A 27,856-nucleotide genomic window follows, 5' to 3' on the forward strand; every position below is an offset into this window, starting at 1 on the left:
ACTTGCTCCAGCGTCTCTTCAGGCTGACGTAGAAGCAGATGAGCAGGCCCATCTCCAGTGGGTCCTGCTGCCAGCGGTTTGGGCCACCCAGGGACTCCTACGAAATGGACTAACGAACGGCCCCCACGGGATGTTAATTTGCATGAAACACATGGAGCAAAGTTGGTGTTAAACAAATGCTCCAGGAGGGAAAGGTGCTTCCCTCTTAGATCTGCACCCCACCCCCACCGCAGCACCCACCCACTGCCCCAGTACATCCAGGAGCTTAGCCCACTCAGCCACCAGGGCAACTCTCAGGGCAAAGGCAGCAACCTGGGGCCCAAATGGTTGTTGCTCTAGCTCACTGGCCTCAGCAAGGGGCCTAGGTGAGGATGCTGTCTAGCACACCACACCTGCGCGCTTGTGCTGACTTTCCTGAGACAGAGGGTGAGCGGGTGGGTTCCCCTCCAACCATGGCTCCTCCTCTGTCCCCTCACCATGGCACTCCATTCCTGGTCCCCATTTCCTCTCACCCTCTGTACCCGGAAGGCGCCGTGGTGGCGCCATGATTAAAGCACCAGGCTGCCAACGGGTCTGGGAGGCACACCTGCCGCTGCAGGGAGGAAACCCCACGGGGTAGTTCACTTCGGCCCTGTAGGCTCACCATGAGTCAGAGTGGCCGTGGCACCGGTCGCTTCTGTGCGGATGGAAGGAGGGGACGCCAAGGCACGCATTCCAGAACTCAGCGTCCCTGAGAAGGGCAGCTGGGGCGAATTTCAGGGCGTTTCTCCTCCTCCTCCTCCATCCCCAAGCCCATGCCAGGCCCTGCAAGGTCAAGGGGTTCCAATGGCAGCTTGTCTTGCCGCCTGTCCCACCCATGAGGCCTCAGAGCTGGTCCCTCCCCACCCTCAAGGTCAGACGTGTGCAGGCTGGGGGCCTCTGACCCCAGTCTCTGCCCGGGCCCCCGGCGCCGCCTTCAGCGGGGACACATCCCCGCAAGGTGCGCCCCGGCTGCGGAGGACGCCCGGCGTGGGCGGAGTGCCTGCTCTAGGGCGCGCAGGGAGAGGGTCGCCTCGTCCGCACTGTCCAAGTTCGGTTTGGGGGTCCTGGCGTAAGCCGTGGAGCTGGAGCGGCCGGAGCGCGGCGGGGAGGGGACGGGAAGGCGCGGCTGGCCCGGGTGTCCCCCTTCCCGCAGCGCGCGCGGCCAGCGGAGGTCCAGCCCCGGGGCGCGCCCCGCCCCCCGCGCCCCCGCCGCCGGCCTCGCCCCCGCGCGCTCCCGCCCGCCCGCCCGCCGCCCGTTGCCGTGGCAACCGGAGCCTCCGGCGCGCGCCCGCCCGCCCGCAGGAGCGCTCGGCGGCGGCGGCGGCAGCAGCTCCGGCTCCAGCCGCGCGCTGCGACCCGCTCGGCGCCCGCTCGCCCTCGGCCCGGCCCGCCGGCCCCGCCGGCCCCATGGAGCTGCTGGCCGCCGCCTTCAGCGCCGCCTGCGCCGTGGACCACGACAGCTCCACCTCGGAGAGCGACACGCGCGACTCGGCGGCGGGCCACCTGCCCGGCAGGTGAGGACTGGCGCCCCGGGACCCGCGCGCCCCGCGCCGGCCGCCGCCCCCGCCGGCGCCCACCCGGGGTCCCCGATGGCCCGCGCCACGCGGCGCCCCGCGTGCCTCCGCTCCAGCCGCGTTGTCTCGGGACAGACGGGGGCCCAGGCTGGGCGCAGCCCCCGCGAGCGGCCGGAGCGAGGGGCGGAGGGGTGCGGGGGTCGCCAGGCGCGACCCGTCGGGGTCAGTGCGCGCCAACTTTCGGCCGCCACCCGCGGGCGCCCAAACCCGGAGGCCCGGCGGGCCGGCGCCGCATGAGTCACCGGCGCGCCCTGGCAGGGGACAAGCAGGGCCTGTGGCCCGGAGGGGCCCTCTGGCCAAGGTGCTGGCGACGTGTGGCGTGGCGGCCAAATCACCTAACGCTGCCCCCCACCCCGTCCTCCCCTCCAGCGAGTCGTCCTCCACCCTGGGCAGCGGAGCCACGCCCGAGGAGTGCCCAGCGCTGGCCGACAGCCCTGCCACGCTCACCGAGGCCCTGCAGCGGATCCACCCCATCCCCGCCGACTCCTGGAGGAACCTCATCGAGCAGATAGGTGGGTGGTCTGCGTTCAGGGGCCCCCGCCAGGTCTGTGAACCCCCGTGTCCCCTCTGCTGAGAGGGCAGGCATAGGTGCGCGTGAATGTACCCAGCGCGGGAGGAGGAGTTTGGACATGCCGGGTTCCAGATCATCCCGGAGCCCTGCCGCCCCAGATCCACGTTGCTTTCGCTAGGGGTGCCCTCCCTGCGCTGTCTCTGGAGAGGTCGCTGCTTGGCTCCTCCCTCTCCGGCGGAGGGCACCACCGGGTACCCCCGGCCACCTGCTGAGCGGTGCTCAGGTAAACTGTTGGCGCCAAGAGGGGTGGGTGGAGGGGAGGAGGGTCGAGCAGGGCTGAGGGGAGATTTGGGGCAGAAGCGGTGCGAGGTGTTGTCGGGGGAGGGGCTGTAAAGCCGAGGGAAAAAGCCTCAAGCCCCAGCGCCCCTGTAGGAATGGGCATGGGGGCCCGGCTCTTAGTTTGCACCCCCTCCCCCAGCCTGCCTCTTCAGCTGGCCTTGAGGAAGTTGAGGGGCTGATTTGCTCACAAGCCTTGCCTGGTGACCCTCGGACTTGCGCCTGGGAGCAAGCGACTCCATCTGATAGCTTCTGTCTCAACGGGGTCCGGTGGCCAGTAACGGCACCCCCAAAGCTACAGTTGGAGTTGCCAACAGGGGATTGTGGCTGGACCCTCAGAGGGGAAAAAACTCAGCAGTGTCACACTGGACCCCACAGAGTCCCTGGGTCTCCCTTTCCTGAAAATGGTGCCAACTGCTAGTTCTTCCCTACTGTCAGGGAAGCAGTCTCTTCTGCAGATCCCAGAGCCAGGTCTGGAAATGTCTACCCTAAAGAAGCAAAAACAGCGACTTAACTGTGCCTTGCCCTCCAGCCCCAAACACCAGCACAGACGGGGCGGAAGTGCTGCCCTTGGAATCAGGGCTCAGCCCACTTCTCCCCAGCAGAGTGCACTGTGCACTATTAGGGGGCTGCCGCCCTCCCTCCTGGCTGGCCAGTAGGGGTGGGGGATCCCTGGGTCAGGTAGGAGGTGGTGCTCCTGGTGGCCCGTCTTCCCTTTGGTTGACGCAGACTGAGAGGGGCTGGTCTGACACTGAGCCTTTCTTCCTGGCTCTCCGTGGCACAGTGGGAAGGAAACCCCCTGCCTTGGCGATTCCCATGCCTTAGTGGCATTAGATGAGTATCGTGACTAGAAGGACTTTCAGGTAGGGGACGGAAGAGACTCAGGCCCCTTCTCGCAAGGCCCGCCTCCCTCTGGCATGCGTTTGGGATAAGTGGGGCCTTGGCACTCGGAGACCCTTGGATCTCTTGAACCAGGTGCTTGGGCGTCTGAGCTCCAAGCTGGCCGACCAGACCCGAGTGCCCCCTCATCTGTCACACAGTAGGGACTCCGGCACTGGGAGGCTTCCTTCCACTCACCCTGTGGATTTCTCAGGGACAGAAGCAAAAGCCTCGATGTCAGGTGACAACATCTGATTCCTGTCTAAGGCTCTCCCGTGGCTGGACTGTCCGACTGGACGGCTGCACTAAGCAGATACCTGCGACACCATGGTGCAAAGGGGATCCTTTGCTAGATGTAGAGAAAGGAGGAGCCCTGTGGCTTAGTGGCTCTGCATTGAGCTGCTAATCCCAAAGTCAGCAGTTCAAACCCACCAGCTGCCCTGAGGGAGGAAGCCGAGGCTGCTTCTGTAGAGTTGTTGTTAGGTGCCCATCAGGTTGGTCCTGACCCGTATGCACAACAGAAGGAAACCCTACCCAGCCCTGAGTCACCCTCGCAATGAATCCTTCCTATACCCGAGCCCACTGTTGCCGCCACAGTGTCAATCCATCGACCTGAGAGCCTTCCTCTTGCTCGCTGCCCCTCCGCTTGACCAAGAATGCTGTCCGCCTCCGTAAAGACCGACCACCTCAGAAACCCACCGGGGCAGTTGTGCCCTGCCTACCGGGTCGCCGTGAGTCAGGACAGACCTGGGTGGCAATGAATTGAATAAGGAAAGGGCCGGTGTCACTAGGGGAGGTGGGGAGTAGCATGCTTTGTAGACCCCGCTGGTGGACTTTGTGGGCTCGGACTATGCAGTGGTCATTGCTGTCTGTGGCCGTCGGGAGATGGTCCCCACCAGCTGCCGACCAGGTGATCCTGCCATGGAGATTACAACCGTGTCCATGGAGCGATTCGACTCATAGCGACTCTAGGACAGAATAGACTGGCCCCATTTGCTGTCCCACCTGTCCCTCCTGACAGGAATGGACAGACAGCCTCCTTGCTCTCCTGCAGAGCAGTTGGTGGGTTCAAGCCACTGACCTGTGGGTCAGCAGTCAAGCGTCTGACCTCTGCACAACCCTGAGAAGCGGGGTCTGTCTTGTTGGTAGACTGTGCATTGATAGAGGGTGTGGGACAGTATGGAGTGTCCTGGTGGCAGTACAGGGGGGGGGGATGACAACCTGTGAACTTTTGTACACCGTTTCAGCCGGAATGTACTCTTTCTCATTCAAATCCGCTGCACTTAGTTCTGAGAAGCTCTAGTGGGTCATGGCTTAGGCTGCTGACCACAAGGTTGGCGGTTCAAACCCACCAAGGGCTCCGTGGGAAAATGATAGGACTTTCTCCTCCTGTCAGATTTACAGCTTCAGAAGGCCACCAGGGCCGTTCTATCCCACCCTGGAGGGTCACCGTGAGCCGGAGTCACCCGGATGGCCGGGGGTGGTGGGTCAGTAGCATTTTCATCAGTTTTCCATGTATCAATGTACCTGCAAGGCTAAAACTGTGCCAATTACTTTCTGCACCTAAAACTCGGCCTTTCTGAGCTTTCCCCGGCACTCAGGCCAGCGCGATCATCATTACCCAATCACCACGACGCAGCCGACCACGTGGTTTTGCCAAATCTTGTGGTGTTTGGGCGACAACATTGTGGTGGTTCTTATCTGTGACTCTATACCAACCTTTTTGGGTTTTGTTTTTTGAGAAAGAAGATGTAATAAAAGGAAACAAAGGCATTTCAAAAGAGGCATCCACTTATTGACTAGTAATGTTGTCACTACTAAAGTCACTGAGATTAGAAAGATTTTACCAAGCGATGGTGTTGCTAGTATTCATATGAACCATATGAACTCTGGTGGCATCGTGGTTATGCATTGAGCTGTGAACAGCAAGAACAATAGTTCAAAACCACCAGCCGCTCCACGGAGGGAAGATGGGGCTTTGTACTCCCGTAACTGAGAGACTCATGGGGCGGTTCTACCCTGCCCTAGAGCATCACCAGGTGCGTGCAGAGGGGTAAAGAGTTACAGTCTCTGAAACCCGCAGGGCCAGGTCTACTCTGTCCTGTATGGTCGCTGTGGTCGCAGCGGTCCTGGGGAGGGTTTCTGAGACTGTGACTCGCTAAGGAGCAGGCAGGCAGCCTCCGTTTCCCCCCCGAGGAGCAGCTGGGGGGTGTGAATCGCCAGCCTTGGGGAAGCAGCCCAGTGTTTAACCCACCGTGCCACCAGGGAACCTTTGGCCCATGGCAAATGCTGCCTAGACAGCAAGGTACAGGTTCCCTGCGCTTTAGGAAGTTTCTCTTTCAAAAATCAAAAGGATTCTTCTTGGAAAGTGAGCTCGGAGCTGACTCCAGGGGGCTTAGCCAGAAGGTCTAGGAGCTGTCTCCGTGCATGCTCAGTGCCTGCGGTGTGTGGTGGGAGGAGATTACATTTCCTGCCGCCCCCTGTCCCGGGACGCCTGGCTCCTGCGTGCCCCAGGGATGAAAGGATGGGACACTGTGTACAAAACATCATTGTTAATCTGATGACCCGTGACTCCTCGGGTAGAGCTTTCATTCCGATCTGGATTGGACAGCAAATACAAAGGCACCGACCATGAAAGCCCCTTACACAGTGTGTCAGAGAGTGCCTTGCAGCTGCAGCCGGGCGCCGACTGGAACGCTGGTGTTTAAATTCTAGTCTAACGAGCTCAGAAAGAAGTTTCAAAATCACTTGTTCTGGCTTTGGCTGCAAGTAAGAGAGTTCCCCAAACCAAAGTCCACTGCCACCAGGTCTGCTCTGACTCCCGGCAGCCCTGGATAGTTTCCAAGACTGTCAGTCTCTATGGAAGCAGACAGCCTCATCTTTCTCCCACGGGGTGGCTGGTGGGTTTGAACTGCCGACCTTGTGATCAGCAGTCCATTGCTTATCCCACAGTGCCAACAAACCAAACTCACTGCCATCGAGTCGATGCCAACTTCCAGCAACCTTATAGGACATGGTAGGACTTTGAGCTTCTGAGATGGAAACTCTATGGGCAGAGAGAGAGTCCCGTCTTTCTCCTGAGGAGCGGCTGGTGGTTTTGAACTGCTGGCCTTGCTGTTAGCAGTCCAGCACTCCTTAAAGGACAGTATATGCGACAAAAGAGACTCTCACCCACAGGTTCCCAGAGTTATTTGACCTGCCACCTACTCTCCCGGGGGGAGATGACTGAGCAGCCCCCCAGCAGTTATACACGTGCAGTGCAGTGGCCCACAATACAGGACCCAGCTTGTGTCTGCTTTGGGGGCTGGATTGTTCAAGCGCCCCCTGGGGGCAGTATTGCTCACTTTGGGCATCAGGGCTCTGGACATGGATGCTGTTCTGGTTCGTGAGCCCAGAGGGAGCAGCATTCCGATTCCGTTCCTTCACGGAGTGACCCTGGGCCTTTCTCAGCCTGCGGGCCTCTTGTCGCAGTGGCCGCCCCGGCACACACCTCAAGCCCTCCGGCTCGCAGGGGGCGAAGGGGGAGGCACTTGCTGAGAAGCTTTGGAAGTCATCTTGTGACTGCCCTTGGCCAGCGTGGGTCTAACCCACTCCCGACGGGCAGGGGAAGGGCCCAGTGGAAGCTTTCCATCACTCCCAGGGTGGGTCAACACCCAAACAGCACCCCAGCCGCCAGGTGGGGAGAGGGAGTTTGAGGGACTGGGGGTTGGCAGCCCCTGACGTCTGCCACGACAATGTGCCTTCAGAAATATTCTCTGCAACCCAGCTACCCACATCCCTGGTATTTTTATCCAATTTTGCGACACACACAATCACATCGCACCGAAAGGCTCGGGATGCCAGTTGCCTGTGATTGGCCGGCTGCAGCGTACGGAGGGCGTATTTGGGGACCTTCCAAAAAGAAAGGGACCCAGTGAGACTGCTTGTGGGAACCTTGGAAATGGTGCTTCTCAGAGGCGCAGGGGCCCGCAGACATTTAGCATGCACTGTGTGAGAGACACGAAGCACTACCAGATGTGCTTGGGTCCGTCCGTGGACGCCTGGCACCTCCCAGCCTCCGTACATGTGATGCCAGACTCCCGGGAGGGTATCCCGCACAGCACGAGGCTGGCAGCAGTTGGCGTCTAAGCTCAAAGATCAGGCAGTGAGGTTAGGCCTCTGTCTTCACAGAGCTCTGTCCTATGGGAGCCCTGGGGTTTGTTTTTGATTGATTGCTCCGGTAATTGAGCACTCCGCTGGGTGGCAACATTGTAAAAGAGCCAGCGTTCACCCCAGCAGAGGAACCCCTTAGCAGGAGCGCTGTATCATTTGGAGGGATGGAGTGCAGGAAACCAAGTGACTTAATCCACACAAGCCAATTGGCGAGGCTCCCGTTTATGAACAGAATTTGTCCAGCGCCAGGCAGGGTTTCTCCAGCCTTCTTTTCCATTCTTCTCTTGGGGCAGATTTCACAGCTAACTGGAGAAAGAAAAATGCTTGGCGTGTTGTCGGTCTGGTAAGGTCTTTCCCAGTAGTGCATTTGTCTTAAGTGGTTAGCAACGTCCTGGCACAGGCAGCCCTGGAGGTGTGGTGGGTTTCTCCTTGGGCTGCTAACTGCAAGGGTAGCAGTTCGAAACCACCAGCTGCTCCTCAGGAGAAAGATGAGGCTGTCTGCTCCCATAAAGACCCAGGGACAGCGCTACTCCGTCTTTCATGACACTCAACGGTGGGGTGGGGTGAGGCCAGGCACTCGGCATATTCCTTGGGACCTGGAGTGCTTGTCCCACCCACTGAGGCAGCTCCAACCGCCCGGCCTGCACCATCCCCATGGTCACAGTTGCACACGGGACCACTGCGACCCTGAGGTCATTCGTTGGCTGGTTTTCACAAGTAGATCTCCAGGCCTTTCTTCCTAGCCCATCTCGGTCTGGCAGCCCTCCTGAAACCACAGCCAGACCAGACCTGCAGTGAGGGACGGTGGTGGGACCAAACCCGGGGCTCCCTGCGACCACTGGACCACCGAGGCCCGACTACATGACTTGGCTCCTCCTGCCAACTGAGACCATTCCCCTCCAGCCCCCCAGCCTTGCTCCTCCATGGCAACCTCTTTCTGGAGTGTGCGTCTGCCCCCCACCTCACTCACTTGTCCTTGATTCGCCTCACCGTAACCCCTGCATCCACTCCCACCAGCTCTGGGACCCAGAAACAAGGCCCTTTGGGTTCTGCCTCCTCTCCTCGCAGGCTTGGTGCCCAGAGACCGCCCTTCCCCCACATGCACATACCTTCACCCAGCTGTGCTCCCTGCCCTGGGCCACTGGGTTCTCACAGCAAGGCCACGGGTCCCTGTATGTGAGCATACCATCCCTCTCCCCAAAGCCAGGAGCCCCGAGGCGTGTGTCCCAGTGGGAGCTCTAGATGAGAGCAGGAGCCGCGGAAGCCCTGGTGCCTCAGTGGGTTTTTCATGTGAGCGGCAGGAACTGCAGTTCAAGCTTCTCAAGAGAAGCTTGCAGAAAGCCTAAGGGGCAGTTTCACTCTGACCCCTCGGTGACCAGGAGGCAGAGAGAGCTTTGGTTTGAGCCCTGCCTCTGATCTTGGAGAGCCACGATGTATTGGTTCCAAGTGAGAACGGTCGGGGGGGGGGGGGCTGTAAAAATGAGGAGTATTTTCCTTTTGAGTCATGAAGTTGATGACCTGAGCAGGAACCGTGGGCTTTTCCTTCAAAATGAGATTCGACACCGGCCGTTGTGCATGAAGTCCACTCGGGCAACCTCCGACCCCAGAGGGGGTCCATGGTCCCGAGTCCTGGCACATCCAACATTCCAGGTAGGAACAGTAGTTCAGAAGAACAAACAGGCCTGGCTTCCTGGCACCCACCCATCAGGGCATGAGGGTGATGATGACTTTAAAATCACTTTATTGGGGTTCTTCCAGGTAGTATAACAACCCATCAGCCAATCATACCAAGCAACTTGTACATAGGTTGCCATCATCATTTTCAAAACATTATCTTTCTGTGAGCCCTTAGTATCAGCTCCCCCCCCCACTCTCCCACCCTCATGAACCCTTGATAAGTTATATATTATTAATATTATGATTTCATATCTTACAACATCCATTGTATCCCTTCACCCACATTTGTTATTCCTCCCCCTGGTGAGTGGGGGAAGTTATACATCTATCATTGCTATCAGTTCCCCCTTTTCCTCCTCCTCCTCCCCCCCGCCCCCCAGCCTCCCCCTGTCCTCATGGCTTCGCTATTCCCATTACTGTTTCTGTCCTGGCTTCCGTGTGTCGAAGCCAACTCTTATGGCACCAATGTGCATACTAGGCTAGCAGGATTTATAAGGTAAAACTGGGGTCATGACAGTGGGGGGGGGGGGGGTATTAAAGAACCAGAGGAATGTTGTGTGTTCGCTGGTGCTGTGCTGCAGACATATGCTTATTATTGCTGTTGTATTGTGTCTCCAAGTGCTCCCTAGTGCTTCCTGTACGCTGTATCCTACTTACACCAAGACCCCGAAACAAAACCAAGCTCCCTGCCATGGAGTCAATGCTGACTCACTGTGACCCCGGTGGGTTTCTGAGACTGTAGCTGCTGATGGGAGGAGAAAGCCCAGTCTTTCTCCTGAGGAGCTGCTGGTGGTTTCGAACAGCCAACCATTTGGATCGCAGCCCAACATGTAACCACGACTCCACCAACATCTCACTAACTGGACATTAGATACCAATTGTACCAAGCTAATCCTACTTAAATCCTAATTTGACATAAAGGCAGATTTCGGCAGAAAACCCATTTGTAGTCCAGCCACCATCTGTTTGTTAAGCACAGTTCATGCGATGTCCTGTTCTGCAGGACGTCTCAGGGGCCATCAAGGGACGCGTGACTCCACTCCCATTCTGCAGTGGATGACAAGTTAGACGGGAGTCTGTGAGCCTCTAGCCCATCACTCAGGCTGTGGACAGAGTAAGGCACAGTTGGGGCGTTTCCATCAACTCGCACACATCAGCGATTAACAGGCTCTTGTTGCTTGCCAGGTAGATGTGTGGGGATAGCAGCAGTTGGTGGGGCTGGATTGTGAAGGTGTTGGGAGGTTGCTCTTGTTTCCTGTGCCTGGCTCCCTCGGGGTGGGAAAGCTTTGCTGAGACCCATGTGGGCCCAGCTATCTTGTGTAATCCCAGACAGAACACTTGCCCACAGTAAAGATACAGCCCTGGTGGCCATGGTTACACACACGTTGGGCTGCTAGCTGCAAGGTCAGCAGTTCGAAACCACTAGCCATTCCCTGGGAGAAAAACAGGGCTTTCTACTCCTGTTGAGAGCGACCGTCTCAGAAACCCACAGGGGCAGTTTGTTCTACCTTGTCCTCCAGGGTCTCTGTGAGTCGGCAGGGACTTGACCGCAGTAGGAAAGATATGGATGTCTTGAATTAGCGACTCAGACCAATTTGCACCTAAAACCTTTTTCTTCCCTTTATTACCACCCCATGTGGTTCCAGGGCTCCTGTATCAGGAATACCGAGACAAATCAACTCTCCAAGAAATCGAAATCAGAAGGCAGCAGGATGCTGAAATCCAGGCGGGTGATGACGGGTCTCCAGCCAGCGAGGAAGCCCCTGAGGAGGACGATGAGGAAGAGGAGGAGGAGGACGAGGAAGAGGAGGAGCTGGCCAGCCCGTCTGAGAGGAAGGCTCTGCCCCAGATCTGCCTGCTCAGCAACCCCCACTCGAGGTTCAACCTCTGGCAGGACCTCCCGGAGATCCGGAGCAGCGGAGTGCTGGAGATCCTGCCACCTGAGGAAGTCAAGCTGCAGGAGGTAGGGTGTGTGTGGGATTGGAGCTGCCTAAGTGGGGAGCGGAGAGCTGCCTCTGCAGGGGTGCGGGCTGCTGTGTCCCTCGTGTTCATCTGCCCCTCTCACTTGGCGGGAAGGGATGCCTTGTCCACCCAGAACATGCAGGAAAATGCACATTTGTTCATGAAAGCATGCACACACACCCCTGTAAGACAGAGCAGAACTGACCCACAGAGTGTGTTTCTAGATGCCCTTGTTTGTCTTTCGCCCTCAGAGCAATTAGGGGTTCAGCTCACTGGCCTTTTTGTGAGGGGTCAAGAACTTAACCGCTCCACCACCAACACAGACGAACAGACAGACAAGCCCGCCGCTGTTCGGCGGATGCTGAGCCCTGCGTATCCCACGGGACAGAGCTGCTAGGGGCTTTGAACCGCCTACCGTGAGGATCGCAGCCCAGTTCGTAACCGCCAACAGGAGTTCCTGCAGGAGCAGAGAGCCTCATCCTTCTCCCTGTGGAGAAGCTGGTGGTTTTGAACTGCCGACCTTGCAGTGTGCAGCCCAGCACCTACGCACTACGCCACCAGGGCTCCTCACAGAAGGACAGACGGCTGCTGTCTGATCCACTCAGGCGAACCATCCAGGCTGGGCTCCGGGCTGAGACCACGGTCCATTCGTGCTTCGCAGGAGGGAAGAGTCGAGGGGACTCACTGCGTGGGGGGCAGGGGGGACTGAGTTTCTGTGAAGGGGCCTGGAATCACCTGGAAACGGGTAGAGGGTGGCAGGTACGCAGTATGCTGACGGGACATTCGTGTCACTGAATTGCACCTATGCAAAGTGTCCAAGTGACAAAGGCTCTGTCACTCACGGATTGGCCACTCTTTTTAAAAGAAACAAGGAAACCGGAAATTGGAAAGGCTTATCTTGGACGGCAGCAGCTCCTCGGCTTGGTTTTGACTCTTCCCCACACTCCTGGCCCCCACCCTCCCACGGGGGAGTGTTCCAGAGTGACTGTGTGCTCGATGCGGAAGCTGGGTTCGAACTGGGAGAGGAGCTGGTGGGACCCCGGCTTGGCCACAAAGGTGCCTGGAGAGCGAGGAGTCTGGTGCAGAGGGGAGGGGGCAGCACTCGTGGCCAGCAAACCATCAGACACGCCCGGGAAGGAAAGGAGCCTCTGAGCCGTTCACTCCTTGGTTAACGCGGGTGTGTCCATCATCGCCCAGGGCCCGTCTCCCCCACGGACACGGGCCGCTCCAACTCAGGGTCACTCGCTCAGCACCTGTCAGAAGCACTGCCCCCCCACCTCCCGGGTGCTCAGTGGGTGATTTTTCATCTTTGGAAGCCGATTGCTAGGCCTTCCTCTCTCCCAACCCACCCCCGAGTGGACTCGTAACTGTGTGAGCTGCGATGCTGGGGAAGAATGCTGAATGTACCATTGCACTGCCAAGGGGCCAAGCACATCTGTCTCAGAAGCCAGCCCAGCATGCTCCTTAGAGGCAAGGATGGTACGACGGAGTCTCACATGTTCCGGAGAGGCCCGTCCCTGGAGAAGGACAGCCATCCTGCTCGGTAAAGCAGAGGGGTGGCGAGAAAGAGGAGAGGCCCTGGACGAGCCGGATGGGCACAGTGACTGTCACCGTGGGCGTCAACGTAAGAATTGTGGGGAGGGGGCAGGACCGGGCGAGGTTTCGTTCTGGGGTACATATGGTCGCTATGTCGAGACTGACGGAACAGCACCTAACCACCACCGCCAAAGCTCCAAACCCAGTGCCATCGAGTCAATGCGACCCACAGCCCCCCTACAGGCCAAGGCGGAACTGCACCACACATCTCTGAGACCGTAATTCTACAGAGTAGAAGCCCCATCTTTTTCCCAGAAAGTGGTTGGTGGCTTTGAACCGCTGACCTCGTGGATGGCAAGGTTACAAAGAGCCTAGGCCACAGTCCCCGCCATTGAGTCAGTTCTGGCTCTGTGACCCTGCAGGATGAGGCGGGGACAGACATGCCCGCCTGGCTGCTGGTGGGGAGGCCGGGCCCTGAACACATCTCCAAAGCAACGCGAACACAAGCAGGCTTGCCAAAGCGGCCTGCCCTGGCTGCCAGCTGCAGCGGCGCCCAGCGGGCCCAGACACAACACTAGCTCAGCCTGCTGGAAAGTTCCAGGCGGGAACCGAGGACCCCGCCACAGCCTCACCCGGGATCCACTTCAGTCAGGACGTGCTGCTCCAGGCCTGAATTTCCCCGGGCATCTGGAATCTGAACTCCACTCCCGTTTTTAAACAGCTCTCAGCCCCACCCTGGAAACAGTATGGTCCACTGTAAAAGGAAATTGCTTAGGGTTTGTAAATGATGGTGCCCCCAAAGTTCAATGATGGTTGTATTTCTCTATAACAAGCCCACGGAGTCCTGGACCTGTCATTTTAAGGTGAAATCTCATGGAGGGGATGACTTAGTGGGTTACCCATTGGGCTGCTAGCGGCAAGGTCAGCAGCTCAAACCCACCCGCTGCCCCAAGAGAGAAAGAGGAGGTTGTGTGCTGTCATCAGGGTGACAGTCTCAGAAACCTCCCTGTCCTGTCAGCTCTCTATGAGCCGGCGTAGACACGATGGCTGGCAGTGAGGAGCCTTGTTCTGGCTGTTGAGTTTGTAGTAGATGGGTTGGAACCGACTCGATAGTAAAGGAGCCTGGTGGTGCTGTGGTTAGTCATTGGGCTACGATCTGCAAGGTCAATGGTTCGAACCACCAGCTGCTCCAAGGGGAAATACTGGGCTTTCTGTTCCTAGAAAGAGCTTCCGTCTCGGAAATCGCCCTGTCCTGTCAATGTGTGTCATTAGCATCGACACGCAGGCGGGAGGGGTGCCGGGTTTGGGCACCAGCCAGCTGTCCGGGGTCGATCCTGCTCCTGGCCAAGCCCGTGGGAATCAGAGTGGAGCTGTGCTCTGCGCACACAGGCCTTCGGCGGCAGCTTCTTTGGAAGGAGGCAGCCAGGCCTTTGCCCTGTGGTGCTTCTGGATAAATTGAACCACCATGCCCTGCACAGCCCAGCCTGCAGGTCAAGTGTTTGCGTCACCCGGGTTGGCACATGACGCCTTGACGTGGTACACCTCTGTTACGAAGTGGTTTTCATCAAACTGCTCTGGTTACTTTATTTGCCAACATCTCTGTGTCTCTTTTAAGAGACGCCTCATCGGTCCACCAAGTGAGGGAAGTAGGGGCGGGCCAGGGTCCCCAACACCCCTGGACTGAAGGTGGGTTTTCACCACTCCCCGAGCCACAGACACCCCGTCCCACTTGACTTAGAAGCAGAGCCCCTGTGTCAGCATCTTCCCTTTTCCAGCGGAGCCGGGGAGGTGGGTGTGCCGTTGGGTTCCGTCGGGAAGCAGAACCCGTGTGTCGGACATAAAAAGGGATCCAGGGATTGGATACCAAGAAACAAGCAGGTCGATCCGTTCTGGGTCTCCTCACCCTGTGAAAGCTGATGAGCGGGATGCAGAGAGCACAGGCTGGTGGGTGCCATGGTCCGCAGCCGGGCGAATGAATCCACCGTGGGCCGTGGCTGACAGCTCCCAGGATCCACAGGTGGAGATCAGGGAACCTGATGCAGGATCCAGCTGGGCAGAAGCCAAAGGGTCCAAGGGGAGTCGGCACTGCTCGGTCATTCTCTCTCATGAAAAAGGGCGTAGGACACAATGGAGGTGTCGCCGGGCTGTGACCCAGTGGACAGTCCCTGACTACTTATTCCAGGGATCAATCACGCATGTCTCAGGCACAGGGTTCAAGAGCGTGTCAAAGGAGACAGATTCCCAGTCGGCAGTGGGCAGGGCAAGGAGTAAACGACTGCAGGCATGCTCTGACCCTCACTGGACCTCTCCAGCTAAGCTGGACCTTTCTGTGTCTGTGCAGCTAGGAGTCCAGGTCCTGGTCTTGCAGTTCCGCCAGCCCCTCTGTGGCCAGACTCTGGGCATTCTAAAATGGCCTGCCCCCTCCGCTCCAGGGAGGCGGTCTGCAGCACCCCTCTGGATACTGGGAGAGGTGGGGCATCTGGACTGTGGAGGGCTGTGGGGATTGCTAAGGGTTATTGGGGTCAAAAGTTACTTTAATTTTCTGACTTGGAGACACTCTGGCCAAATTGTTCTTCACACCCCAGCTGCCGGGGGGGGGGGGAGGCACGTTTGCTCCTGCTCACCCCACCCCACAATGCACCGTAAGGCCCTTCTCTCCTCACCTTTGATGGAGAAAGCTCCCGGGGGACTGGGTGCAGGGGGTGCGTTTCCCATGGGTCATTTTGGAGCCAGACCAGTTTGCATCGGGCAGGATCTGCTGGGCGATATCTCTTAAAACCGTTGGGGTGGTCTTAGTCTGAAGGGTACGGGGCCTGAACCACGCAGGGAATGTCCAGGCCCCTCACGTGCATGGGAAAGGTGGACAATGAGTAAGGAAGGCGGAGGAGGATCGGGGCGCTTGAATCAGGGCTGCCGGCGGGTAAGGAGAGAATGTGGTCTTGGAAAAAGCACAGCCAGAATGGTCCTGAAAGCGAGGGCAGCGGGCGTCCCCGTCCCCTCACGCACGTTGTCAGGAAAGACCAGTCCCTGGAGAAGGACTCTGAGTCCCCCTGTGGGTCAGCACCCCTCCCAAAGCCTCCCCCACCCACCGCCTGCCTCTTCCTCCTCCCCTGCCCCCTGCTCCGTGCGCATCTCCCCCGGGCCGTAATTGACTGTGACCTCAGTGGTGCCGTGTCTGGGTCCTGAGTGTCCCCAGCGACATGGTGCGGAACCAGCGAGGCCCAGGGCCAAAGCCACAGCGTACCCACCCTCCTGGGAGAGGCCCTCCTGCCCCCACGTTAGGGAAGGCTGCCTTCTACAGTCCCTTTCCTGGCTGGCCCCAGGCTCCCATGTGGACCCTGGGCTCAGAGGGTCCCCACGGTAACCCTGTGGTTGATCACAGCAGAGGTTCAGGCAGTGACCAGGTTGAAGGTCCTGCCCCCTTGTGGGTTCCAGGTGGTCACGGCCCTTGTCGCCCCTGTGAGGAGCTGGCGGGAGTTCAGAGCAGGATGAGGGACAGCAGGCCCTGGTGACTGGCAGCTCTCACCCGGGACAGCCAGGAGGCATGATTCATAGGCTCTGGGCATTGTGACCAGTGTCTCCTGAGGACAGTGCGCTGGGGTGGGCATTCACTCCCCCTCCTAGTGAGCCTACCAGCAAGGTTTCCAAGGCTGGAATTCTTACGGAAGCAGACACCGCTCGCCCGCAGGGTGGCAGGTGGGTTTGCACTGCTCATTTACCAGTTAGCTAGTGGTGGTCAGCCCCGTGCCGTGGTGTGTGGCCCAGAGCAGGTGCTCACCTCCTCTGCCGGTTCCCGCAGGCCATGTTTGAGCTGGTCACCTCTGAGGCCTCCTACTACAAGAGCCTGAACCTGCTGGTGTCCCACTTCGTGGAGAACGAGCGGCTCAGGAAGATCCTGCACCCGTCCGAGGCACACATCCTCTTCTCCAACGTCCTGGATGTCACGGCCGTCAGCGAGCGGTGCGTCTGCCCTCGGCCCGCCCAGTGGGCTTGGGCCTGGTGTGGGTGTCTGGCTGCCCCCAGGGAGGGAGGGCTGCGTGTGCCCGGCTGCCCTCACCCGCCCGGTCCGCGGCCCTGCAGGTTCCTGCTGGAGCTGGAGCGCCGCATGGAGGAGAACATCGTCCTCTCCGACGTGTGCGACATCGTGCACCGATACGCCGCCGACCACTTCTCTGTCTACATCACCTACGTCAGCAACCAGACCTACCAGGAGCGGACGTACAAGCAGCTACTGTGAGTGCACCGGCCGGTGGGGGGCGGGGGCCGAGGGGCCACAGCCCAGGGGGGTAGAAGCAGACTGTGGCTGCCGTGCCCACCTGGAGGGTACCTCTTGCAGGGAGCTTGGGGAGCTGAGCCTGAGAGAGCCAGCCCTTCGCCCCACTGGCCTGTGCCCAGAGCTGCCATGCAGGCTCTTTGAGGTTTCGAGTGAGTGTGTGAGACATCTAGACGGAGGGTCAGAGCTAACAGCCTGGGCTGGGCTAGTGGGGAGGGGCCTCTGAATCCACTGCTAACCTGTCCGGGGTCTCCCGATGAGACTGTCTGATGAGCTCCCCTTGGGTCAGAAGCATCACGGGACTTTCTGAAGTCACGCTGGACAGCTCCCCCTGCCTGGGGGCTCACACCCAGTGAGTGGTGGACGGTCCACACCATCAGGAGGCCGGGGGCATGGTGGTTACACATGGGGCTTCGATCCTGAAGGCCAGCTCTTTGTAACGAGTCACAGTCTCAGAAACTCAGCGGGTGAGCAGGGCAGTACTGCCCTGTCCCTGTCCTTGTCCTGTAGGGGCACCATGAGTCAGCATCGGCTCCATGGCAGTGAGTGACCCTTGAGTATTTGGGGGGTTCGGTGACCGCTTCTGAACAATGAAAACTGGGACCGAGGGAACAGGGGCTGTTTCAGAGACTGAGGAACCCGCCCAGTCTGGCCCGGTTCTAGCCCAGCTCCCCCGGAAGCAACCCCTCCTCCGACTGGAGGGTTGGCCCAGGACCCCAGACTCCAACCCCCTCGCTTCCGACAGCTGCTTCCAAATACAGGGAGCTCCCAGTGCCCCTGCAGGATGCCAGCCATAAACGCGGGGTCCCCAGGCTCCCTCGCTTCCACCCACCGACTGCAGGAAAGCCTTGCATGTCAGACATTGAGTCCCCAGCGTCCACTCCGATGAGGCCGCCCCACTGCCCACTCAGGCACTGTGTATCTGCCCTCATTTTTAGAGGATGGAAAAGACCTCTTGCTGGAAACAAATTACTCACCACTTCTGAAGCTTTGAAACCATTGAAAAGCTGTGACCCTTTTCTTGCTCTAAAAAAATTTTTTTTCCCCAAAAAATCCACCACGGAGAACCTGTTCCAACTCCTAGCAACCCTGTGGGGCAGAGAATGTCCCTGTGGGTTTCTGAGTCTATAAGTCTTTCTGGGCACAGACAGGCTCATTGCTGTCCTTCAGAGCAGCTGGTGGGCTTGAACTGCTAGCCCTGCGGTTAGCAAGTCCCACCAGCTATGCCCCAGGGCTCCTTTTGGGCCACTGCCTTATGAGCACAGAGGAACTGCATGCACCTGTTCCGGAGAAACCTACGGACGCAGCTTAAGGGCACCCTTGGGAAAGGATGGTGTTCGTGGCCTGGGGCTATCTGTGTAGACACACAAAGAGTGAAGAAAACACCGCCGCCATCAAGTCCGTCTGGCTCACAGTGACCCTGTGGATCCAGTAGAACTGCTCCAGGGAGGGGGTTTTAAGACCAACCCTTACGAAAACTAACAGCCATGTTTTTTCCTAAGAGCAGCTGGTAGGTTTGAACCACTGGCCTGGTGGTTAGCAACCTGTTGCTCAGCATACTTGCCTGGAGAAATTCTGCTCTCAGCCCCCATCTCCTGCAGCCACTAGCCAACACCCACCCCAGATGCACCTCTCTAGCAGAATCTACTGCTCAGTACGTCCTGCAACCTCCCCATAGATAATAGACTCCAATCCCTGGGAAATCCTCAGGGTTTAGGGATGGTCTCGGGGAACCCTGGTGGCCTACTGGGCAGCATTTTGGGCTGCTAACCTCAAAGCCAGCAGTTCAAGGCTACCAGCCACTCCACAGGAGAAAGACAAGGTTCCTACTCCTGCCAAGAGGTTCGTGCTGGAAACCCAGAGTCAGTTCTCTGTTCTGTAGGGTCACTCTGAGTTGGAACCAATTCATGGCTGTGAGTGAGTGAGTGAGTGAGTGAGTGAGTGAGTGAGTGAGTGAGAGAGATGATCTCTTAGGAACTCCAGCGGCCTAGTTACATTCACACTGGTTACACTCAGGACTGTGAACCGCAAGTTCCACAATTCGAGCCCACCAGCTGTTCATGAAGTTCTCTGAGGTTGATATGAAATAAGTATGCGTATGTGTATCTATCTAAAACCCAATGTCATGGAGTCGATCCTGATTGCTAGCAACCCTGTGGGGTAGACCAGACTTGTCCTCTGTTGTTTCTGAGCCTGTAAATGTTCTTGGCAGCCGACAGCCTCATTGTTCCCCTGCAAAAAGGCTGGTCTTAGAAACCCGCAGGGGCAGTCTGCTCCGTCCCATAGGGTGTCCATGAGATCATCTCTGAACCTCACTGCCATTGAGGCACCCGTGACTCACAGACCCCACAGAACAGAGTAGAGCCGCCCCTTCGGGTTTCCGGGACGCTAACTCTGTACAGGAGCAGACAGCCTCACCCTTCTCCCGCACTGCAGCTGGTGGGTTCGAACTGCTGACCTTGAAGTTGGCAGCCCGTGAGTCGGAACCAACAGCAATGCTCTTGGTTCATCTGAAGAGATAACCAAGGAGGCCCCGGTGTGTCCAGCAGAGTGTGTCCAGCTGGTTATCACCAGTTCACACCCACCCATCAGGGCCACGGAAGACAGGTGCGGGAAACTTCCTTAAGGATGACTGGCTCAAAAGCAAACTCACTGCCTTCAAGTGGACTCCGATGATGGATGGTTAGACTTGGGGGGGGGGGGGCGGCGTTGCCACCAGTCAGGATGATCCAAGGTAACTGTGTGGGGATTTGTGCTTGGGGTTGGGGTTGGGTTGAGAGATGACCTCCCGGGCTCAAGACTGAATATATCTTACAAGAGGAACCGGTGCATGCGCTGCTGCGCCTGATGCTCCCCAGACTGGGTGCATGTGGGGTACCGGGCCTGGAGGCAAGGCCAGGGCCTTTCCTGAGTGTGTGGCTCTCCGAGCAGCCCCAGCCCGGCTGGCACTGGCCCCATTGCCTAGCTCATTCTCCCCCCCTCACTCAGGCTGGAGCCCTGGGCGACATGTGCCAAGCCCGGGAGGCACTTGTACCCCAACGGTTTATTTTCCATGAGAAAAATAACAGAGAGAAAAGTCATGGCCGCAGGTCCCAGGCCCCAGGGCTGTCCGGTGCCTATGAGGATGGCAGAGAGGCCCGACCCGGGGAGGTGGCTCCAGGAAGGAGTAACCGCCAGTGTCTGTCCCCAGCCAGGAGAAGGCGGCCTTCCGGGAGCTGATCGCCCAGCTGGAGCTGGACCCCAAGTGCAGGGGGCTCCCCTTCTCCTCCTTCCTCATCCTGCCCTTCCAGAGAATCACCCGCCTCAAGCTGCTCGTGCAGGTACTGCCCTCCGCCCTCACACCACTGCCCTCCGGGGGCCTGGCCGCTCAGCTGTCTCTGGTAGCCACTGGAGGCCTTGGCGAGCAGACGCTGAAGCCGTCGGCAGACCCCTGAAAGATAAATGGTTCAAATCCACTCACAAGAGCCTCAGAAGAAAGGCCAGGGGCTCGGTTGGAAAGACACACACACGCACACACGCACCAACACCTGGCAGGACATAGACCTGGCTGCAAGGGCAATGGGCTTAGGGCAGGGGCAGTTGGAGCGAGGGCCTCTAAGTGACACTGGGCTGAGGCGTGGCTGACGGGAAGGTGGGTGGCAGGTGAGAAGGCGTCTGACAGGACTGCCCGGCCCAGGCTGGCTGCTGACAGAAGTGAGTCTCTACCTAACCCAGGTGTCATGCACCCGTGGGATCCCAGCCAATGAGAACAGCTCCTCCCCGTGGTCAGTGGGTGGAGCCCACCTCGAGCGGCCCAGGGGTGGGGGGTAGGGATACGCAGACTGCTCACAGGCCGGAACGTGCCTGGTCCTCGGCCTGGCTGGGGCGCTTTGGGCCGGTTCGGCAGTGGGGTTGCCTGGCAGTGGGGCAGGGAGCAGTGCCTGCTTTCTCCGTGCGCAGAACATCCTGAAGCGAGTGGAGGAAAGGTCCAAGCGGGAGTGCACCGCCCTGGACGCCCACAAGGAGCTGGAGATGGTGAGTTTCACGTCCTCGTTCTGGGGCCCACCCCCCTCCAGACCCTCCTGCCCCCCCTGCTCCCCACAGGCACAAGCATCCTTAAGCTCATGGACATTGAGTCCATGCCGACTCACAGCGACCCTGTAGGATAGAGTGGATCTGTCCCTGCGGGTTTCTCAGACTCTCTTTCCCGGTAGAACGCCCCCTCTTCCTTCCAGGGAGTGGCTGGTGGTTTCGATCCTTGCAGTTAGCAGCCCCCTGCCCGTTACACCCAAAAACAAAAGAACTTCAGCCAGGGGCTTTAAAGAACCAACCGATCCCCCGTGGAAGTGCAAGTGCGTTCTGATATGTGATCTTGCAAGCCTTAAAGTCACTGGGCAAAAAAACGGGGCAAAGTGCTGTCTGTGGCTTCAAGAGAGAACCCTGTCTTCTGTCTCCACCCGTCCCGTCCGTGACCCCGGGTGACAGAGAGGTGGTGTGGCCCTTCTTTGCTGCCACCGCCTGGCCCCGGCACCGGGTCTCTCTCTTCAGCCTCTTTAAGGCTACTGCTGCTCCGTCCTAGAATCCGGAGCTGCCGCATCTTCCTCCCGCCAGGCTGGTTCTAGCTCCCTGAGCGCCTGATGCCTCTCCCTGCCTGGTTCCCGTCTCTCTCCCACCACGCCTCCCCTCCACCCAGAGGTGTTCTCAGTGGCTCGTGGACACTGCCCCTTCCTGGCCACTTGCTGACCACAGCTTGGGGAAGTCCCTACCGGGCATGGAGGGGTCAGCGGCCAACTCCTGGTCTTCCGGAACAGCTTCCCCAAGAGTTTGCGAGCGGAATGGGGTGGATACGGTGCTTCCTCCTTGTGTGGCGAGTGTCCGCTCAGGCCTTCCCCAGATCCTAGAGGACCTTGTTGTGCTACTGGCTCATGGCCTGAGCGGCTGGCTGGGACCCACTGTGCTAGTGACATGGTAGAAGGCATGGTGTCCTGAGGGCCCAGCAGTGGCGCGGCAGAACTGTCCTGCTTAGACAAGCCAGGAGGGCTGCTTGGCTTCACCTCCATGCACCCGCCTCCCCCCTTGGGCCACCTCGTATCCTCGGTTTGGACCCCTTGGTGGCCAAACCCCCGACGGGTTCTCCCTGTGAGCATCAGGGGCACGTCGAGTAAAGGGCCACGGAGCAGCCGGTCAGGTGGGTTGGTGGCCTATGAACAGGCCAGGTGTGTCTTTTCAGTGGTTTAAGTTTTTTGGCTTTTGGCCTTCTTTCTTGGACCCTCTCGTCTGCCTCCCATCGCTCACGGTTTAAAACAAACCCAAAGGGAGCTTGGACGCTGTTGTTTTATACAAGTAACTGGTGCCCCTGTGTGTCGCAGGTGGTGAAGGCCTGCAACGAGGGCGTCCGGAAGATGAGCCGCACCGAGCAGATGATCAGCATCCAGAAGAAGATGGAGTTCAAGATCAAGGTGTGTCTCCCCGTCCCGCCCAGGGGCTGAGGGCCCACCACCTGAGTCTGCTCCCCTGAGCTGGTATACCGTGCCCACCAGCCTGACGCTCGCCGCCGTCGAGTCAATTCCAACTCAAAGCACTCCTGTAGGACAGGGCAAGAACTGCCCCCCGTGAGTGGCCTACACTGTAACTCGTTACTGGAGTGGAGAGCCTCCTCTTTCTCCCAAGGAGCCTCTGGTGGTTTCGATCTGCTGACCTTTCAGTTAGCCCAACACTGAAGACCCCACTGCTTGGGAGCTGAGCCCCCCTCTGAGGGGCACCTTCTAGCCCTGCCATCTGAAGGCCAGCCCCCGGCACACACAGAGACACCATATACACAAGGTGTACTTCCATATACACACACAGAACCCACACAGACAAGTCCACGCAGACTCATGTCACCCACACTGATACAGAACACAGAATATGTGTGCTGCAGACAAATGTACACAGATGCAGACAGACTTCACTGGGGACCATGTTTGCCCTGGACTGACACCCCCCACCTCCCTGCACCCTGGGCTCTGGGTTCGTGTTTGCCCAGGACTGGCCCCAGGCCCTTGGGCTCTGGGTCTGCAGCTTTCAAGCGGCTCTCTGAACCCAGCCCATGCTGACACCCACCTCCACCCCCTACCCCCAGTCGGTGCCCATCATCTCGCACTCTCGCTGGCTACTGAAGCAAGGCGAGCTGCAGCAGATGTCCGGCCCCAAGACCTCCCGCACCCTGCGCACCAAGAAACTCTTCCGGGAGATCTACCTCTTCCTCTTCAACGACCTGCTAGTCCTCTGCCGCCAGGTCCCCGGGTGAGTCCACGTCCGCCTTTCCTCTTGCCGGCTGTAGTTGTGCCAGCTGAAGTCAGGGCTCCCAACCCATGCCCCTCACCCCAATCAGGTGCCCAGCCTGGGGCAGGGGCTCGGGGGTTCCTGAACCTTCTCCCCATCTATAAAGTGGGGCCTACCAGGGGCCTGAGCTGCAGGTGAAGGAGACAGGTGTCCAGATGGGGACTTTAGAAGGCCAGGTCCCCAGCCCCTCCAGGGCCTGATGTGTCTGCTCCGCCCTTGTGGTTCCAGAGACAAGTACCAGGTGTTCGACTCAGCGCCACGCGGACTGCTCCGGGTGGAGGAGCTGGAGGACCAGGGCCAGACGCTGGCCAATGTCTTCATCCTGCGGCTGCTGGAGAACGCCGATGACCGGGAGGCCACCTACATGCTCAAGGCGTCCTCTCAGTGAGCTCGGGGGGCCGTGTCCCCACTCACCTGCTCCAGGCCCCATGGGGAGGATCCCCCGCAGGCTAGGCGTCCTCAGTGTATGTGGGCTCGGGGACACATCACCACCCCACTGGCCCCGGGCGTCTGGCGCGGGCAGGCAGCTACAGCGAGACTCACTCTGCTGGAACCCCGAGCCCAGCAGACCCTCGGCTCTCCCTCTTTCCACTCCGCGCCTCCGCCCCGCCCCCCCACCCCTCCTGGGAGGGGCCCTGTGGGGCGTGCACATACATGTATGTGTGAGAGCACTAAGGGTGATGCAAATATGCGCCCATGAGTACGCAAGTGTGTGTGTGTGTCTGCGCATGTGCTTGTGCGTACATGGGTAGGTACGTGCAACGTGCACGCACCTCAAGGCCATCCCTGCATGTGCGCCGGTGCTCGTGTGGGGCTGGAGGGGACAAGGAAGGGTGCACCTGTGAGTGTGCTGTGCTTTGCGTCTGGGCGTGTGTTCATGAGTGCAGGTGCACAGGCATGCATTGCAAGCATCTCCTTGCGCGTGCTGTGTGTGTCTCTGTGTGGACGCTGGGCTTCACCCTCCATTGGATGCAAGCAGTCCTGGAAGCCGTAAGCCCGGCAGACTCTGACCCCGCCCACTCCTGCCTCTACCTCCTTGCCTTGTGACCCGGGGCCTCCACCTCAATCCCCTGAGCAGCAGGGACACGGCCTGAGCCCCGGGTGCCCCGTGGGGACAGACACGATGAGTGGGGAGATACAGTTCATGCCAGGGGCCATCAGGAGGGCCCCTGTCTGCCCAGGAGCAGGGCGCAGTCCCACCCCAGCCTCCCTTCTTGGACATGCTACTGCCCAGCCCTGCTTCCTCCCAGGGACCTCCCTGGGGGCCCTGAGCCTGCAGTCCCTCCCTGGGCGGGTGACAGGAGTCTGAGGGGCCTTGGCCTCAATCAGCAGGCCCTACATCCTCTGTGGGTGGGGGCCATGAGGCCCCTCTCTGGCTGCCTCACAGAGGATACATGGACCTGCCCACCTCTCCATTGGTTTCTGTCACGTGACCCCTCTGAGCATTCCCAGTGTCCCATGGGACAGCTCTGGGATGCAGGGCTGGGCAGTTCCTGGCCGCCTTGGAGGTACTGGACAATGCCCCCTCTGTGGCAGGAGCGAGATGAAGCGCTGGATGACCTCGCTGGCCCCAAACCGGAGGACCAAGTTTGTCTCCTTCACGTCCCGACTGCTCGGTACGTTGCCCCCTGGGGAGGGGCTGGAGCCAGCAGTGCACAGCTGCCCAGAAGCAGGCTTTGGTGATCTGGGGCCAGGGTGGTGGGCAGCAGTCAGACCCTTTAGGGGGCAAGGGTGGCCTGAGCTCTGGGAAGGTGTGCCTGTGTGGTGAGGAGGACACAGACCCCCATTGGACCCTGGAGGGGCCTCCGAGACAGGCCAAGGAGGGTTTGGACCCAGAAGATAGATTCCGCATCCACCCGGGATAGAAAGAAACAGGGCACTGACACACACATCCGTCCCCACCCAGAGGGCAGCACTGGCCTGAGCCACTGCCAACCCCATGTCACAGACTGCTGCCGGGCATGTTCCAGGGAGGAAACCCTCCCTCCCTCAAGTGAGCCCTCGAGGATAGCAGCACCTGGACATTGGTCCCTGCTGTGCCCCCGACCAGCAGCACTGCCCACGTTAGCCAGGGCTGGGTGGTGGCCCGGACCAAGCAGGGCAGTGTGACAAGGCTGTGTACCCACCCCACCAGACTGTCCCCAAGTGCAGTGCGTGCACCCATACGTGGCCCAGCAGCCGGACGAGCTGACGCTGGACCTCGCTGACATCCTGAACATCCTGGAGCAGACAGAGGACGGTGAGGCCTTGGGCATGGGGGTGCAGGCTCAGCCAGGTGGAAACAGATAGGTTCTGGATCCGGTTCTGGCTGCCTCAACGCCTTCCCTCATTCCTGTGTTTTCCCACCGTGTCTCATAAGCTGGCCTGTCACAGGCCAGGAGGCTCCTCTCACCCACCCACCCAAGTGGCCGCTCAGATCACTGCAGACCTGTGGAAGGTGACCCCGACCCTGACCCCAGGCCCTATGTTTGCAACCAGTTCCCAAGGGAGCCTGTGGCCACCAGGCCTCGAGCCCTGAGCTGGCCACTTGGCCTTCAGGAGGGGGACCCCCCACCCCGGAGGACTGGCCTGCAGGAGAACAGTGTACTTCCAGACTACATAGCCACGTGGCCACCTCCCAGCCCCTCAGGTGCCTCCGTTTTGAGAGCAAGCTTGGGACCTCGCAGTGTGAAGGTGGCCAGGGCTTTGTGGAAGAGCCCTGAATAAGGTCCAGAGTCAGTGGGCTTGGGATGTGCCCCGAGACTGGCATGGTCACACATGGCTGCCTGCCTCCCTGCCAGCCAGTTCCATGAGCCTCCTGGGAGGGAGCTGGGGTCGCTCTGCCCAGCACCCCTGGTGGTCTTGACGCCCCACTCCACCACCCCCGCAGGGTGGATCTTCGGCGAACGACTGCATGACCAGGAAAGAGGCTGGTTCCCCAGCTCCATGACGGAGGAGATCTTGAACCCCAAGATCCGGTCACAGAACCTCAAGGAGTGTTTCCGAGTCCACAAAATGGACGACCCACAGCGCAGCCAGAACAAGGACCGTAGGAAGCTGGGCAGCCGGAATCGGCAATGACCCCTGCGGGGTGGGCAGGCAGGAGCAGGGCTGGCAGGCAGACCCAAGGCAGTGGAGGGGCCCCAGGTGGGGGGAGTACTGGTCCTGACCCCTGGCCCAGAACTGGAGTCAGGATTCCCCTCTCTCCTTATAAATGAGAACGTGACTTTTAAACAGTGTTACAGCTCCCTCTGTCCCCAGCCCCTTAGGGGGTCTATGAGAGAACAGGCATGTTCTGGGGCATCCCAGGAAGGTGGTACTAGCCAAAGACAGGCCGGAGGTCATGGCTGACCCCTTCCCCATGTCCATCTTCCCCTCGGGAGCCACCAGAGTGAGCCAAGCGTGCAAACAGCCCACCTTTGCCTGGAGGGGCCCGGTGGGAGGCCTACAGTGCACAGGACTGAAAGCATCCACCTCTGCCCGCCCATCCCCAAGCCTCAGCCAGGCAGAGCTTGGCCAAGGGCCCGTGTCACCTCAGGCTCCCTGGCCAGCCAGAGGTCCTGTGTGACTTCTGTTCCCTTCAGAAGTCTAAGCATTTTAAGGAATGAATCGGCTGCTGCATCTTATATTGGTTATCGTTATGAGAGAACCAAATCTCCATCTTGGCTGCATTAAAAGAAGCATCATGTGTAAAAAAAAAGGAGGTGAAGATCTTTTCTTTATTGTGCTGGCTCACAGGAATGTGGTGTTGGGTCCTGCAGAGAAGAATGGAGCAGCCATCAAGGCCAGTGGAGAGGCTGGCAGGGCTTCTAATGGAGGAGGGGACAACCAGGCCCAGGCCTCCGGATGGAAGGATGGGTGGGTGGGTTGGGTGGATGAGTAGATGCATGGGAGACAAATAGAAGGATGAGTGGGTGGATGGATGGTTGGACTGTAGGTAGGAGGATGGAGAGGTGGGTGAGTGGTGGGTGGCTGATGGGTAGCTGGTCAGATGGAGGATGGATGGCAGATGGCTGGAAGGACGGGTATATGTAGATTTCAACCTTAGCACCGAGAAGGGCTACAGAAGCCAAAGGGCCTGGCAGCCTCCTCCTGCAGTTGGAGTGGGGACACTGAGGCGCCAGGACTGGCTGAGGGACTGGTGGTCGTCTCACAGGGGGAGCAGCTGACCACCAAGGACTTGGCCGAGCCTCCTGCTCAGCCAACTGTGTCCTCGGATATTCTTCCCACTATCGATGGTTGCCAGATAGCCAGGTACTGCTCCACCACCACCCCCAACACTGGGGGCCCTTAGTCCCTTGAGTTTCTGCCCCCCAGGGTTGAGGGATGCCAGGAGGCATTCTTGCCTGCCTGGGCCCATGCCTTCTTCCAGGACAGGTTTGGGATTGGGGGCCATGGTTTGGACTTTGTGCATCACCCACAAGGTGCATGATGGTTCTCTGTGCCCTTGGACCCTCAGCCCCTTTGAGAATGGAACAGCACCCTGGACGGATTCTGACACCACCCCCCTTGCCTCAAAATGTGCATGAGGGCCCCTGGTCCCCAAAGACAGGCCTTGGAGTCTCTATGCTACACCCCCAGGAGGTACTCGCCCCTCTGAGCTCTCCACATGTGGCAGAGGAAGGACGCTGTGGGGTGGGTGTGGCCCTTGGG

The 27,856-nt window shown here is 59.2% G+C and overlaps 1 protein-coding gene across 1 annotated transcript; it reads left to right on the top strand.

Annotated features, from left to right (window-relative positions):
* Positions 1-1,394: 1,394 nt before the first annotated feature.
* On the top strand, positions 1,395-26,880 carry NGEF (neuronal guanine nucleotide exchange factor). Its single transcript, XM_075529684.1, has 13 exons — positions 1,395-1,535; positions 1,965-2,107; positions 10,797-11,113; positions 16,448-16,608; positions 16,729-16,881; positions 20,112-20,241; positions 20,861-20,935; positions 22,270-22,359; positions 23,022-23,185; positions 23,453-23,608; positions 24,761-24,840; positions 25,359-25,463; positions 26,094-26,880. Exons 1-13 carry the CDS (start codon positions 1,429-1,431, stop codon positions 26,282-26,284), a joined length of 1,872 nt encoding a protein of 623 aa, XP_075385799.1. The 5' UTR covers positions 1,395-1,428; the 3' UTR covers positions 26,285-26,880.
* Positions 26,881-27,856: the final 976 nt, after the last annotated feature.

Source organism: Tenrec ecaudatus, chromosome 13 (assembly GCF_050624435.1).
Source record: "Tenrec ecaudatus isolate mTenEca1 chromosome 13, mTenEca1.hap1, whole genome shotgun sequence".
Classification (NCBI taxonomy): domain Eukaryota; kingdom Metazoa; phylum Chordata; class Mammalia; order Afrosoricida; family Tenrecidae; genus Tenrec; species Tenrec ecaudatus.